Raw genomic sequence first — 15,086 nt, forward strand, 5'->3', positions numbered from 1 at the left:
AAATAAGGATAGCAATTCAAACTATACAGGAGCATCTAAACCATATTGCACATAGTGTTGCACACTTGATTAACACTATGATTCACAAATGTGTGGATATTTTAAAAGCCTTTCATTTTCAATTTGGCAAAGAGAGCAAAAATGCTGACTACTGGTATTAAGGTAATTTTTTCAGGAGCCTTTGTCTTTACACTGTACCACTCAGAGGAGGGTATGTGGTGTTGACGTCTCTTAAAGAGATATTTGAATGTAGATCCGTGTCTTTACACTACACAAGTATCTCTCCTGGACCTAGTTTGTGTCATCAAAGTAGTGTAGTGGAAAGTGGCCCTAATTCTATTTACTTGAGCTGCAGGGTGGTGTAGCCTATAAACAGAGAGAGAGAGAGAGGCGGTCTGTCCAACCTCAGGTTTCCTATCCTTTCAGCAATCTGCTACAGCACGCCCTAACCCACTAAAACTAGTTCTGCAACTCCAGTAGAGACAACACCACTTCCCCTTCCAGAAGCACAGTCTCAGGTAAATGCTAAACCAGATACCTATTTATGTTTTTTTATGGGGTGTTGTAGGCTACATGTAAATATACCTACATGTTACGTTTTCAACGAGATCTGTGTTTGTTCACCGACTGTAAGATTCCAGCAGTTTGATTGCAGGTGAGTCCTGCCTTCTCAAGGTGAGACCATATTGTATTTTAAGATCAACAACTGTAGGCTACCACATCTCATTGTGTGACCTGTAGGCTTACCTTCAGTGGTGACCATGTGACCATTCCCTTTAGTTATGTCACTGATCTTACATATCACCGAAGATCATCTATTATATTGACAAGATAACCGAGTGACCGCTCTTATTTAACAATGGAAATACATGTCCTCAAAGATGAAAGGCAGGTAGGAGGAGGCGAGATCAGGTGGGACCATTCTAGCCAATGAGAGGGCAGATAAGCGTGGTAATGATAGGCACAACTCTGATATAAAGTAGTATTTTTCAAAGTTGCCAAACTGCCATGTGCGTCAATTTAGGCTATATCAGTACATTTGTAACAACCTAACCATCACGAAACTTCTATTCCATCAAATAAGCCTCACGTATCAAATGAGCAATTACATTTTTTTTTTACCAAATTCAACACTCTCAATAACCACGTTTCCATCCAGTTTTTATGTGAGTAAAAAAATATATACCGTAGCATATTAAAACAAAATGACAGCTGTGATCGAAACAGGAAGTTACTGTACAATTTTATAAACGCAGACAGATCATTTGTTCGTTTGACATGTGGGGGATCTTTGGTCAAATTAATTATGTGAGAAATTATGGTGGAAACGCCATTAGGCTCAAATATTGATATAATAACCATCATGTAAAGTAGGGGCGCAACTTTCTCTGGGGACAGTTCTGAAATTGCATTTCTGTCCCCCCAGTTTTATCATTGGAATGTGATACAAAACGAGGCAACGATATGCTTTAGGACCAATGCGGTGGGGTAGTCTGTTTAGAGTGTTTATCCTGCTGGATAAAAATAAATAATAATAATAATAATAATAAATTATGCTCCCCACCCCCACTTCATAAACGCAAGTTGCGCCTCTGATCACGTAAACTTGGAGACACACCGTGACATAGTTTGTGGTCCACCCACTAAGACTCGTCAAACCTTGCAGTTTATTAGGCTACATATGAAATAGATTATGATAAACTTCACAGGGTGGTGAAAGTGCACGGTGATGAGCTTGATGCTCCTTTCCCAAAAATATCGAGGGTCTTATTCTGGTGACATGATTATTAATGCCGTTTGACAATTACTGCCGTTTGACAATTACAGATATTCTAGCTCTTATCCATAATAATCTCATCATGTAGACTAGCCTACCTGCAGAGCCTACCCGCACAGTATCTGCAAGGTGTTAGCTCGAAAATATGTCGCCAATTCAAATCCCAATTTAATTGATTGGATGGAAACCTAACTAGTGACCTCCACACAAAAATGCCTCACTCCATCGTCTTATTTTCGTGAACAGATTTTGGGCGAAGTAAACCCCTCTCGCTTCTTCCTCTCTGATATCACATATTGGGTGTAATGATTAGTCCAAACAGTTGCAACGTTTTGCAACAAAAACGAGAGTTTCTATTGGACGAATTCAGGTAGTGCCCAGTTTCGTTCGCTTCCGTTTAATTAAACGTTTAGGAAACGTTTTGCAACATAACGTTTGTATAACGTTTTTATATTGACTGCGTAATGAATACGCCCCTGCTCTCTATCTGAAGATGGCTACAGGAAAGCGCTTATGTTCTGCCTTCCTTCCTTTATAAATTCTACAAGAACGTCCTATCTGAATTGGTTGATGCTTGAATACAGTTGTCTGTCTCAAACGGTAAGAATTTCCCAATTTTGTTTTACTGCAAAGAATATTCCGTCGCAAAGGGGGGCAACCTTAGCGATGCGTCAATTTATCGAAGCCAGCAGTGTAGGCTGTAGCCTATGTAGGTTGCATCTCGAAGCGTAGGCTGGAAAATCAACAAGGAGATAACAACAACCCTCCCAGGGAGCAGCCGACGCGATCAATTCTGACACATTTGATCTAATAACCACATTACGCGGGTTTTGTGGTTGTAGGCCTAGGTAGATATTTGCCGCATATAGCTGATGTGTTTCACGACCACTTTCACGGTGGAAGCATAGACTATTGGTAGCCTAATATTCATAGAGGGCTATGTATTTGGTCTACTGTTTTAATACTCAATCTATTAAGTTATGCATGTGGTGTTGGCTTAATTTTCAACTATGAATGATATTAGATGCGTTTGATCTTTCCACAGGTCTTGCGAATGGAATCGAATAGGCTATGAATAATTGCCGCATCACCTCCCAGACCTAGAGGGAGCCAGACAACAATGTTACTGATCAAGTGCAATATTGTTACAACGGACCAATAACAAGTGTATTATTGCAGACCAATGGCATAACTAATTGCAACATTTTAACACACCAGGCTTGGGCTACATGGCTATCTCGTGTGAAGTCAAAAGGCAAAACTGAAGACAATTCACCCTGAAGTCTGCTAAACAACATCATCAGTGGATGCTGTAAGTCAACAAGAGAGAAGAGCTCAGGTTGCGCTGACGCTATTCATTAGTTGTGTTAACTGGACCATCACCATGTATAACCCTGCCAACGATGCCGTGGCCGGGTACTCCAGCGGCACCATGACAGAGAAAGACCCGAGCCAGGAGACGACCCTGGGAAGTGCCTACTCACCGGTGGACTACATGAGCATTACCAGCTTCCCCCGGTTACCCGAGGATGACGTGGTTTCTGGGGAAAACACGCTCAAATCCCGCAAAGATGACGACAACTTCCTTAGCGAGCAAGACACAGGTAAGAGACCGGTGGAGACATAGCAGACAATAAGGTGGTGAATTACCAAACCATCAGTCATAAGGTCTACATAACACTGTCATAGCAATGACTTCTCCTTTACCTTCCTTGTCTGCCAGACATAGTCATGTATGATGTTCAATATGTTGTTGTACTCAGAGCCATATACAGTATTTAGATATAAATATATGGGTCTGGTTGTACTTATTCTGGCAACTGCTGCCTGCCTATTGCCCTTCATGCCCGTTAAACACTTCCTGAATTGCATTGACCTCTGACCTCTATGTTCCAGACCCAGACCTGTTTCTGAAGTCAGCCCGTCTGCAGCGTCTCCCGTCCTCCGCCTCTGACCTGGCCAGCCATGACATCACACCCCTGCGGGAGACCACCAGAGACCCCTTAGCGGAGGGCTGTGCCTGCCAGAGAGATGGCCTCACTGTCATCATCACAGCCTGCCTCACCTTTGCTACAGGAGTCACTATTGCTCTCATCATGCAGATCTACTTCGGAGACCCACAGGTGTGTGTGCCTTCCGCCCATCTTTCTCTCTTTTACCCTCCACCCATCTCTCTGTCTCTCCATCCTCTCCCTTCCTCTCTCCACCCTCATTCCCTCCCCCAATCGAAGTAAATTCCCTGTCCTCTTCCCTGTGTGTCAGATCTTTAACCAGGGGGCGGTGGTGACTGACGTGGCCCAGTGTACATCTCTGGGCTTCGAGGCCCTGGAGAAGCAAGGCTCCAGTGTGGATGCTGCCATCGCTGCTGCTCTCTGTCTGGGCATCATACACCCACACACCTCCGGCATCGGCGGGTGAGTCTTCACACGTCACACCAGCAGATCATCACCAGCAATAGATAGTCAATAGGATTAGGTGGATCCTAATCAAAGTGTGAGTTATGTCCCCTAGATCTGCAAGAAGAGGATGTGCTTATTGCTGTTGAACAACACTGGTCTTTGTTATTTGCAGTGGAGGTGTGATGCTAGTGCATGACATCCGTAGGAACGAGAGCAGGGTCATAGACTTCAGTGAGACAGCGCCCTCTGCCATCCTGGAGGACATGTTACAGACCAACCTGGAGCTCAAGGTAAGAGCCTCATCATAACCTCAGGCCGTGCTTGAGAGCATCAAAACCGTAATGTATCATGGGTAAATTGTGACTGACATGTCTGATCTACAAAAAATATTGAGTCGTTACTTATGATGCAAGGTTATTTGTAGATCGGTCAGTCGGCAGTCGCCTGCAATCGTTATGATGCTCTCGAACACGGCCTTAGTCTACAGCTAAAGGTCAAGTGTTGTGTCGGCATGGAGTTCTGGTATTTGTCGTCACGAGAAATGTTCACTATCTCTGTTCCAGCCTGGCCTGATGGTTGGAGTTCCGGGCATGCTCAGTGGGATGCACCAGGCCCACCAGCTTTACGGAAGGTAAAGTGAAGTCTCCATGGCTTTTTATCACTGATGAAGTTACATTGTCTTAGAGCATTGAAGCTCACTAGCCCTAGTTAAATTCCATAAGGTTTAATGGGCTCTGGATGTCTGCTTGCTCCAGTTTAGTGCACACAGACAGTCCCAAGCCTTTGATTGGGTTTATCAGGAGTAGAGTGTTATTCTCTGTATCAGCCTTGTACAAGGGGACTATTAGTCCATCTCCTGTACAGTGGAGCTATAATTACTCCAGTGACACATGGTCATTATCGTGGCTCAGTTGGAGAAGTGGGGTGCAGCGTTGAACAAAGCTGTGGGTTTGATTACAATGTTGTCTACATACACTAAATATAGCTATGCACAGATGTTGGATCTTAATTTGATCACTCTTTTTTTTGCTGATGATTTTTTGCACAGCAGGAAATGCAAACTTATAGTGTATTTGAGTCTAAAGTTTGTAATTTCCACTTTGAAATTTCAGAGTTGATTTGTCCTAGCGAAAAATTAATCACCCGCTACAAAAATGTCCATTTAATTGTCCTTTACATAATAATTCACATTTCTTGTTGCTGCAGAATCATTTTCCTGCTGTAGCAAAATGGCTCAAATTAAGATCCTACCTCTGTAAGTGGCTTTGGATACAAATGTCTGTTAAACCATATTTGATTACAGATTTAGGACATCAAATTTAATAACACAATCCAAACGGATATATGTGCATTTTTTCCCAGAATGCCTTGGAAGGATGTAGTTACCATGGCAGCAGATGTGGCCAGAAATGGTTTCAATGTTACCCATGACCTGGGTAAGCATGAGAAATTGATATTATGCTAAAAATATTATGCATCGGTGTCTAGGGGCAACTTCATCCTACTCTGTATCCCCCCTCTCTAGCTGAGGCCCTAGCCAAGGTCAAGGACAAGAATGTGTCGGAGGCTTTCCGTGCCCTGTTTCTCCCCAATGGTCAGGCTCCCCTCTCCGGCCTGTTCTCCCGACGACCCGACCTGGCCGCCATCTTGGACACTGTGGCAGCCAATGGGATTGCAGAGTTCTATAGTGGAAACCTGACCCAGGAAATGGCAGCCGCAGTAAGCAGCTCATCTGTCTCCCGGCCGTCAGCCTCTGGCATTGTATAAGCACTCATAAATACTGTATTGGCTCCACTTTAAAAGATATGCTCTGGGTAGACGTAGCACTTAGGGACATCTCTAGGATCAGCTTACCTTCTCTAAATCCTAACCTTAACCATTAGGAGGGGAAAGCGTAACACTGTCCTTGGATCAGTGTATAAGGGTAACTTCATCCTGCTCCAAAAGATACTGCTTCTTGTGACATCACTTGGTTATTCCTTATTCATAGGGATCTGGTCAGCTTTATTCCATCAGCACAACTCTTGCCAGAATGGAAAGGTATTATCATGTGTTTCATGTATTTAAGCGATAAGTCCCAAGGGGGTGTGGTATATGGCCAATATACCACGTCTAAGGGCTGTTCTTAAGCACGATGCAACGCGGAGGACCTGAAAACAGCCCTTAGCCACGATATTTTGGCCATATACCACAAACCCCTGATGTGCCTTATTGCTATTATAAGGTGATTACCAACGTAATTAGAGCAGTACAAATAAATGAGAGCAGTAAAAATAAATGTTTTGTCATACCCTTGGTATACGGTCTGATATACCACGGCTGTCAGACAATCATCATTCAAGGCTTGAACCACCCAGTTATAATGAGGTTTTTAATCATGTATTTTCTAACAGGTTCAAGCCAGAGGAGGAGTTCTCTCTGAGGAGGACTTTGGGAACTACACCACCGTCCTACAGCAGCCAGCCGAGAGTTTCTATCAGGGTAAATATAGGGTTCCCTTTGAACAAATATCTTTTCACGATTATATTGTGATGATGCATCCTCGCTCCCTATTCTTGCCAGATGTGATATTTGAACCTGCAACCTTGTGGCTAAATGCATCCATTTCTCTGTTGTTGATGTTGTGTAGGGCACCATGTGATGGCAGCCCCAGCCCCCAGTGCAGGAGCAGCTCTGATCACAGCTCTGAACATTCTGGAAGGCTACAACATCACCAGCCAGGTCCCGCGCAACAGCACCTACCACTGGATTGCTGAGGTACTGCGCCCTATTTCATTTACATGACTTATGAAATTACTTGGGTGTCAACCTGATCATTGAGTTAATCAGTAATGGTTGTTGATTACTACATGCATCCTTTAGTAAATGTTAACCCTGTATACTGTGGTGCCTACAGCATGTACTGTATCTGGAAAGCACTGCTACTTCTGTCATTTTCACTTACTAATGTCTCTGTCCAGTCTCTGAAGATTGCGGTGGCCCTGGCCAGTGGGCTGGGAGACCCCATGTATGACTCTTCCATCTCAGACATGGTCACACAGATGCTCAGGTAGGTTCTTCTTGATCAACACAATACATCATCAGACACTTTGATCAAACAAAATAAGAAGATGATTGAGACATGAATCACAGTGAAGCGTGAACATCAGACCCGTGTGATGTTTTGAACCATCATAAAGCTGGCTAACCTGTTGATTCCTTGACCCCCCCCTGCCGTGTTACCTGTGGTTCTCCAGTAAGTCCCAGGCAGTGCTGCTCCGCCAGATGATTAATGATTCCCAGGCGTTCCCCCCGGGTCACTACACGCCCTCGTACGCCCTGGAGGAGGGCGCTGTGGCCAGTCAGGTCATGGTTATGGGGCCTGACGACTTCATTGTCTCCGTCATGAGGTACACCAAGAAACATGCTAGCAGATACCATAGACTTCCAGTCATTGCGCCAATGCTAGTTAGCGTTGGCTCTCGAAACTACCTCTAACTTCCTTCAAACTGCACACAGAGACATAAAAATGGTATCCATGAGTTCATCTGACTCTGGGGAAATAGATAAATGGCCTCATTGTCAAAATCCCAAAGTATCTCTTTAACCTCAGAGACATTATTAATCAAAAATGTTTGTTCCAATCTCCTATTGAGTTAATAATCCTGGACTTTGAAGATTTGTGCAATGGAGTAAAGTACTTAAGTAAAAATACTTTAAAGTACCACTTAAGTCGTTTTTTGGGGTATCTGTACTTTACTTTACTATCTATATTTTTGACATCTTTTACTTTTACTCCACTACATTCCTAAAGAAAATAATGTACTTTTTACTCCATAAGTTTTCCTTGATTTACAAAAGTACTAGTTACATTTTGAATGCTTAGCAAGTCATGTCTAATGACATCCCTGGTCATCCCTACAGCCCCTGATCTAGCAGACTCACTTAACACAAATGCCTAGTTTGTAAATTATGTCTGAGTGTTGAAGTGTTCCCCTGGCTTTCCGTAAATTGGTTTGCTTAATATAAGGAATTTGAGATGATTTATACTTTTACTTTTGATACTTAAGTATATTTTAGTGATTACATGTACTTGTAATACTTAAATACATTTAAAACCAGATACTTTTAGACTTTTACTCAAGTAGTATTTTACTGTGTGACTTTCACTTTTACTTGAGTAATTTTCTATTACTTTTACTCCTATGACAATTGGGTACTTTTTCCACCATTGGGTTTGAGTCAAGTTGCTTAGGTTAGGATTCGGTCCAATATCGGCCAAATAGTCATGATTGTATTCAGATGCTGTGTGCTTTGTTCAGAAAAAGAGGACAGTGTAATATGTTTGATCTATTACTGTAAATGTTATTTCAGTTGTTGACTATACATATTTGATGATTGTAAGACGGTTGGTGTTATCTCTGTAATCTCCCTTTAGCTCCCTGAACCGTCCGTTTGGCAGTAGGATAGTGACACCGTCTGGGATCCTGTTGAACAGCCAGATCCTGGACTTCTCATGGTCCAACAAGACCCAGACCTCTCAGCCTCCGAACCCGGTACCACTGCCGGACTGGTTTTTATCTTTGACTTGGATTTAATCAATCAAAACCAGGGTTTCCCAAACTCGGTCCTGCCCCCCCCCCCCATGATGGGTTGGTTATTTGAATCAGCTGTGTAGTGCTAGGGCAAAAACCAAAACGTGCACCCAGGCCAGGACCGAGTTTGGGAAACCCTGATCTAAAACACCAGTTATTGGGCATATGAATAACCCTCTCTCTGCTGTCTCTGTCTGCAGCATAATGTCATCCAGCCTGGTAAGAGGCCCCTGTCCTTCCTGGTGCCCACGGCAGTGAGGCCTCGCCTGGGTTTGTGTGGCACCTACGTGGCCCTAGGATCCTCCAACGGGGACCGGGCACTCAGTGGCATCACCCAGGTGTTGATGAACGTCCTGTCCTCTCGTAAAAACCTGAGTGACAGTTTGGCGTATGGTAGACTCCACCCACAGCTGCAACCCGACACTCTCTTGGTGGACTGTGAGTATGGCTTTCAGAAATAGTTTCTAACTTTGTCTCTGTTTCATCCACAAATAATCAAATATCCATTCATATACTGTATGTCTAAAGACTAAACTTGTTTTTCATCTTTATTCCTTCCCTCACTTCTTTCCCTCTTTCAGCTGAGTTCCTGGAGGAGGATGTGGAGGTGCTGCAGTTCAAAGGTCACCAGGTGCAGAGGGTAGACGTCCTCTCATTGGTGGAGGGCACCAGGAGGACCAATGACCTCATCATCGGGGTGAAGGACCCGCGTAGTGCGGACGCCTCAGCCCTCACCATGTCCATGAACATGCCCTAGCCTTCCTTTACGCCAGGGTGGGTGAGTGACAGGAGGGGGTGTAGGGGTGAGGGATACAAAAGGGAAACAGAGGGTTTTTAGGAGTATGAAGGACAAATGTCTATATATGAGGCCAGTATTTTGGAGGAAAATGATGCTCGAAAGGGCTGATATTCCACCAAAGGGCTGATATTCCCAAAGGGACTGATAAAAACGGAATTATTATGGACAGGTATGAAGGAGGGATACTAAGGGATATTAAGAAGAGGAGTAGAGGTGCAGGAAAAGAGGCGTGGAGCAGTCTTTGGGTGTTCTGGAGAAATGTGGAATGAGTCTCTGAAACGGGTTATACCCTCCTAATCACACGGGGTGTAGCATGCTGTGTGTTTTCGCTTGTCTTTTGCCAGGCACATTTCACTGTAAATCCACTGGGATATAGCTATGCTCACACACACTGAGAGGATGGAAACTGAAATGGCTCCTTCCACCACACACACACACACACACACACACACAATCCTACATACGCACGCATTCATTCCTTTGCACACATAACACACACAGATGGCATGCTTACGTCTAGATTCTCCTCAGTGGCCCATTTAACTTAGCTGAGCATCCCCTCCCCTGCCTGTCGTTATACTTCCACTCATTCAAAATGCCGGCGAATGCCAGTGCATATAAAATCATATGGGTTTGACCTGCTCAGTTCCATTATCTTCCCTTGTGAACACTCAGGAGTTGGCTAGTCACATATTGACACACCTTGATTTATGCTTAGACCACCTGTTTACTGTGTGTGCATTTGTATGGGCAGTGAGTCAGTGACTGAGTCAGGGACTGAGTCAGTGACTGAGTCAGGGGCTGTCCTTAATCGGATTCTTGTGGCTTGAGTCTAAAGGTGTAGTAGCTTGTAGATATCTAACCTGTTACGAACAATCGCTAGGTTACTAGATGCCATTTTGTAAAGAATAGAGATCATATTCTTATCTCAAAAAGAGAGTGGATACCGCACACTACTCTTCACGTGAATGTCGTCCGTCCTCACTTCAATATTGAATGTTATTTATTGCTAGTACTACTGGGTTTAAATAAATATTATTTAAGGTGATCTGGGGTAATGACTGGAAAGGGAGTAGTTTGAAAGCTTATTGCAAACATTTTTTAGAAAGGATATTTTTAGAATGAATGGTCAGAGTGACCAGGTTATGAACAATTGCTCGTACAATGGTTTTGTTTATTTATATTAGCATATTTTGCTTATACTTTGTCATTTGCACAAATGTTTTCGCTATCTGATTTACTTTTTAATATATTGAATGATTATTGTATTTTAGTGAAACAGTAGATGGTAGTCTTTGTGCCCATATTGCTGTGTCAATGGGCTATTTATTATAGCCCGTATGAAAAGACTCTCCCTTTGTATTCCACAGGCCAATTCTTCTCCATAGCCTCAGTTGATTAACTGACCATTGTGCTAATACCTCAGTAGATGTGGCTGTTTTCAATCTAATTTCAAAATGCCAGTAACCATGATAAAACACTAATTGGTTACATAAGTAATCATTGATGCCATTATGAAGCATTAAATAAAATGCAGATTTTATTTTCTCATTTGTTGAGCAATGATTGGCTATAGGCCATGGGCTCTGTTTTCTGTGATGCTATTTGCCTTTCCTTCTCCTTTGTCTTAAATTTTAACGTCCACTTGTTTGCACAGTAACAAGGTTGTTTGTATACGCTACGCATTATGTACTTTGTATTGAAAAGTAAGAATTCACACTGGAAGAAACACTGTATAGGAGGGCCCAGTTATGGAATAAATATGTTTACACAGAAATGTGTATATAAGGATGCTGTTACTATGTTTTTGAAATGAATTATATTTTTAGACATACTGAACTGTCATTAAATGTATTATTATCAAAATATAAACTATAAAGGTAATCAAATGGGTGTGTCAATATCACATTTTAAACATGTGGTGCAAATTATTTAAAACATCTAACAAATGTGAGAATTCATAAGCTAGGAACCCAGTGAAAATCTTTTAAGTACAGGATTTATTTGTCACATGCACAAGTACAGTGAAATGCTTAACTTGCAAGCCCTACACAAAAGTGTAGAATTCAATATAAAAAAGTATAAGTAATAAGAAAACAAAAAACACAAAATAAGATAGGGCGCAATACTGAACAAAAATATAAACGCAACAATTTCAATGATTTTACTGAGTTACAGTTCATATAAGGAAATCATTCAATTGAAATAAATGTATTAAGCCCTAATCTATGGATTTCACATGACTGGCCAGGGGCGCTGTCATAAAATAAGTCGTACTCATCCTTAAAAATGTCGTACTGGAGAGAAGAGGACCAAAACGCAGCAGGTATGTGTATGCTCATCGTGTGTATTTATTTACAGACTAAATGAACATCAAAACAACAAAACGAACTCACGAGAATGAACGAACAACCAACAGTCTGTCAAAGCATAGGCTCAACACAGAACAATTCCCCACAACCCCAAAGACAAACACACACACCTATATAGGACTTCCAATCAAAGGCAACTATACACACCTGCCTTCAATTGGAAGTCCCAATCATCAACCCAACATTTAACAAACACAAACCCCCTGCCACATCCTGACCTAGACTAAGCAATACGCCCTCTGCTGGTCAGGACGTGACAGGTGCAGCCATGGGTGGACCTGGGAGGGAATAAGACCACCCACTTGGGAGCCAGGCCCAGCCAATCAGAATGAGTTTTTCCACACAAAAAGGCTTCATTACAGACATAAATATTCCTCAGTTTCCTCAGCTGTCCGGGTGGCAGGTCTCAGACGATCCTGCAGATAAAGAAGCCGGATGTGGAGGTCCTGAGCTGGCGTGGTTACACGTGGTCTGCCGTTGTGAGGCCGGTTGAACGTACTGCCAAATTCTCTGAAACGACGGAGGCGGCTTATGGTAGAGAAATTAACGTTCAAATCTCTAGCAACAGCTCTGGTGGACATTCTTGCAGTCAGCATGCCAATTTCATGCTCCTTTAAATCTTGAGACATCTGTAGCATTGTTGTGTGACAAACCTGCCCATTTTAGTGGCCTTTTATTGTCTCCAGCACAAGGTGTACCTGTGTAACGATCATGCTGTTTAATACGCTTCTTGATATGCCACACCTGTCAGGTGGATGGAATATCTTGGCAAAGGAGAAACGCTCACTAACAGGGATGTCAACACACAGATTTTTGTGCGTATGGAACATTTCTGTGATCTTTTATTTCAGCTCATGAAACATGGGACCAACACTTCACATGCTGCGTTTATATTTTTGTTCAGTATGCACGACCGGTCAAAAGATTTAGAACACCTACTCATTCAAAGGTTTTTATTTTATTTTTTACTATTTTCTACATTGTAGAATAATAGTGAAGACATAAACTATGAAATAACACATGGAATGTAGTAACCAAAAAAGTGTTAAACAAATAAATATACATATATTTGAGATTCTTCAAATAGCCACCCTTTGCCTTGATGACAGCTTTGCACACGCTTGGCATTCTCTCAACCAGCTTCATCTGGAATGCTTTTCCAACAGTCTTGAAGGAGTTCCCACAAATGCTGAGAACTTGTTGGCTGCTTTTCCTTCACTCTGCGGTCCGACTCATCCCAAACCATCTCAATTTGGTTGAGGTCGGGGGATTGTGGAGGCCAGGTCATCTGATGCAGCACTCCATCCCTCTCCTTCTTGGTAAAATAGCCCTTACACAACCTGGAGGTGTGTTGGGTCATTGTCCTGTTGAAAAACAAATGATAGCCACACTAAGCCCAAACCAGATTGGATGGCGTTTTGCTGCAGAATGCTGTGGTAGCCATGCTGGTTAAGTGTGCCTTGAATTCTAAATAAATCACAGACAGTTTCACCAGCAAAGCACCATCACACATCCTCCTCCATACTTTACGGTGGGAACTACACATGCGGAGACCATCCGTTCACCCACACCGCGTCTCACAAAGACACGGGATTGGAACCAAAAATCTCCAATTTGGACACCAGACCAAAAGACAGATTTCCACCAGTCTAATGTCCATTGCTCGTGTTTCTTGGCCCAAGCAAGTCTCTTCTTATTATTTGTGTCCTTTAGTAGTGGTTTCTTTGCAGCAATTCGACCACGAAGGCCTGATTCACAGTCTCCTCTAAACAGTTGATGTTGAGATGTGTCTGTTTCTTGAACTTTGTGAAGCATTTATTTGGGCTGCAATTTCTGAGGCTGGTAACTCTAATGAACTTATCCTCTGTAGCAGAGGTAACTCTGGGTCTTCCATTCCTGTGGCAGTCCTCATGAGAGCCAGTTTCATCATAGCGCTTGATGGTTTTTGCAACTGCACTTCAAGAAACTTTTGAAATTCTTGAAATGTTCCGTATTGACTGACCTTCATGTCTTAAAGTAATGATGGACTGTCGTTTCTCTTTGCTTATTTGAGCTGTTTTTGCCATAATACGAACTTGGTCTTTTACCAAATAGGGCTATCTTCTGTATAGCACCCCTACCTTGTCACAACACAACTGATTGGCTCAAACGCATTAAGAAGGAAAGAAATTCCACAAATGTACTTTTAACAAGGAACACCTGTTAATTGAAATGCATTCCAGGAGACTAACTCATGAAGCTGGTTGAGAGAATGCCAAGGCAAATGGTGGCTACTTTGAAGTATCTCAAATATAAAATATATTTTGATTTGTTTAAAACTTTTTTGTGTTACTACATGATTCCATATGTGTTACTTCATAGTTGTAATGTCTTCACTATTATTCTACAATGTAGATAATAGTAAAAAGTAAGAAAAACCCTGGAATGAGTAGGTGTGTCCAAAACTTTGACTGGTACTGTACATGTATGCAGGGATTAGAAGAAAGGGACTGGTAGCAGGATTAATAATAATAATAATAAACAGTATAGCAGCAACAGAAGTGGTGGGTGTTTATGTAAGTGTGTGGGTCTTATAGTGTGATTGTGCAAGTGTCAGTGTAGGCGTGATAGATGGATATACATGTCAACATGGCTTAAAAGTGACTGGTAGCAGGAATATATAAATACTTATGGTAATGTACTAATGGTAATATGTACATATAAACAGGAGTAATAGTGACCAGTAGCAGGAGAAATACTGTATACTAATTGTAATGGCAATCAATCAATGAACACTAGCGTAGTGGTAGTAATAAACCTAGCTAATCAATAATCATTTTAGCAGCAGTGTAGATGTGAGGGGAGCTGTTAGCCATTTAACAGTCTTATGGCAAGGGGATAGAAGCTGTTTATGACTGTGCTGGTGTGAGAGGACCATGATAGTTCCTCAGTGATGTGGACACCAAGGAACTTGAAGCTCATGGCCCTCTCCACTGCCCGCAGCCCCGTCGATGTAAACACTCGCTTACATCTACTGTATTTGTTGCTTGACAAGATTATTAGTGTGTAAGCAAAATAAGGCCAAGTAGTGTCCCTATAATAAATCTATAATAAATAGTAAAATCACAGAGTATTTAAATTGTCTTTGGTAAAAGTTTCTCCTCCATCGACCTCAGCCTAGCATTT

General features: G+C 42.3%; 1 protein-coding gene across 4 annotated transcripts; it reads left to right on the forward strand.

The window, feature by feature from the left end:
* Nucleotides 1-255: 255 nt before the first annotated feature.
* Nucleotides 256-11,340, forward strand: ggt7 (gamma-glutamyltransferase 7). Of its 4 annotated transcripts, none has more exons than XM_045693011.2 (15): nt 256-518; nt 2,996-3,381; nt 3,674-3,900; nt 4,040-4,191; nt 4,349-4,466; nt 4,740-4,807; nt 5,539-5,612; nt 5,702-5,895; nt 6,570-6,657; nt 6,806-6,933; nt 7,137-7,225; nt 7,413-7,565; nt 8,594-8,711; nt 8,951-9,188; nt 9,332-11,340. In XM_045693011.2, exons 2-15 carry the CDS (start codon nt 3,162-3,164, stop codon nt 9,505-9,507), a joined length of 2,043 nt encoding a protein of 680 aa, XP_045548967.1. In that variant the 5' UTR covers nt 256-518; nt 2,996-3,161; the 3' UTR covers nt 9,508-11,340. The 4 variants fall into 4 exon arrangements, with proteins under 4 accessions (XP_045548967.1, XP_013990148.1, XP_013990151.1 ...); XM_014134673.3 differs by having other exon boundaries at nt 402-518; nt 2,823-3,381; XM_014134676.3 differs by lacking the exon at nt 256-518 and adding an exon at nt 632-655 and having other exon boundaries at nt 2,823-3,381.
* The last annotated feature ends 3,746 nt before the right edge of the window (nt 11,341-15,086 follow it).

This window comes from Salmo salar, chromosome 13, assembly GCF_965601325.2.
Source record: "Salmo salar chromosome 13, fSalSal1, whole genome shotgun sequence".
Lineage (NCBI taxonomy): Eukaryota > Metazoa > Chordata > Actinopteri > Salmoniformes > Salmonidae > Salmo > Salmo salar.

Coding starts and splice junctions, on each gene's coding strand:
- ggt7 (XM_045693011.2), top strand. CDS start 3,162: ATGTATAACCCTGCCAACGATGCCGTGGCCGGGTACTCCAGCGGCACC. Junction 5,613..5,701: donor CAATGTTACCCATGACCTGG/GTAAGCATGAGA, acceptor CCCCCTCTCTAG/CTGAGGCCCTAGCCAAGGTC. Junction 6,934..7,136: donor CCTACCACTGGATTGCTGAG/GTACTGCGCCCT, acceptor GTCTCTGTCCAG/TCTCTGAAGATTGCGGTGGC.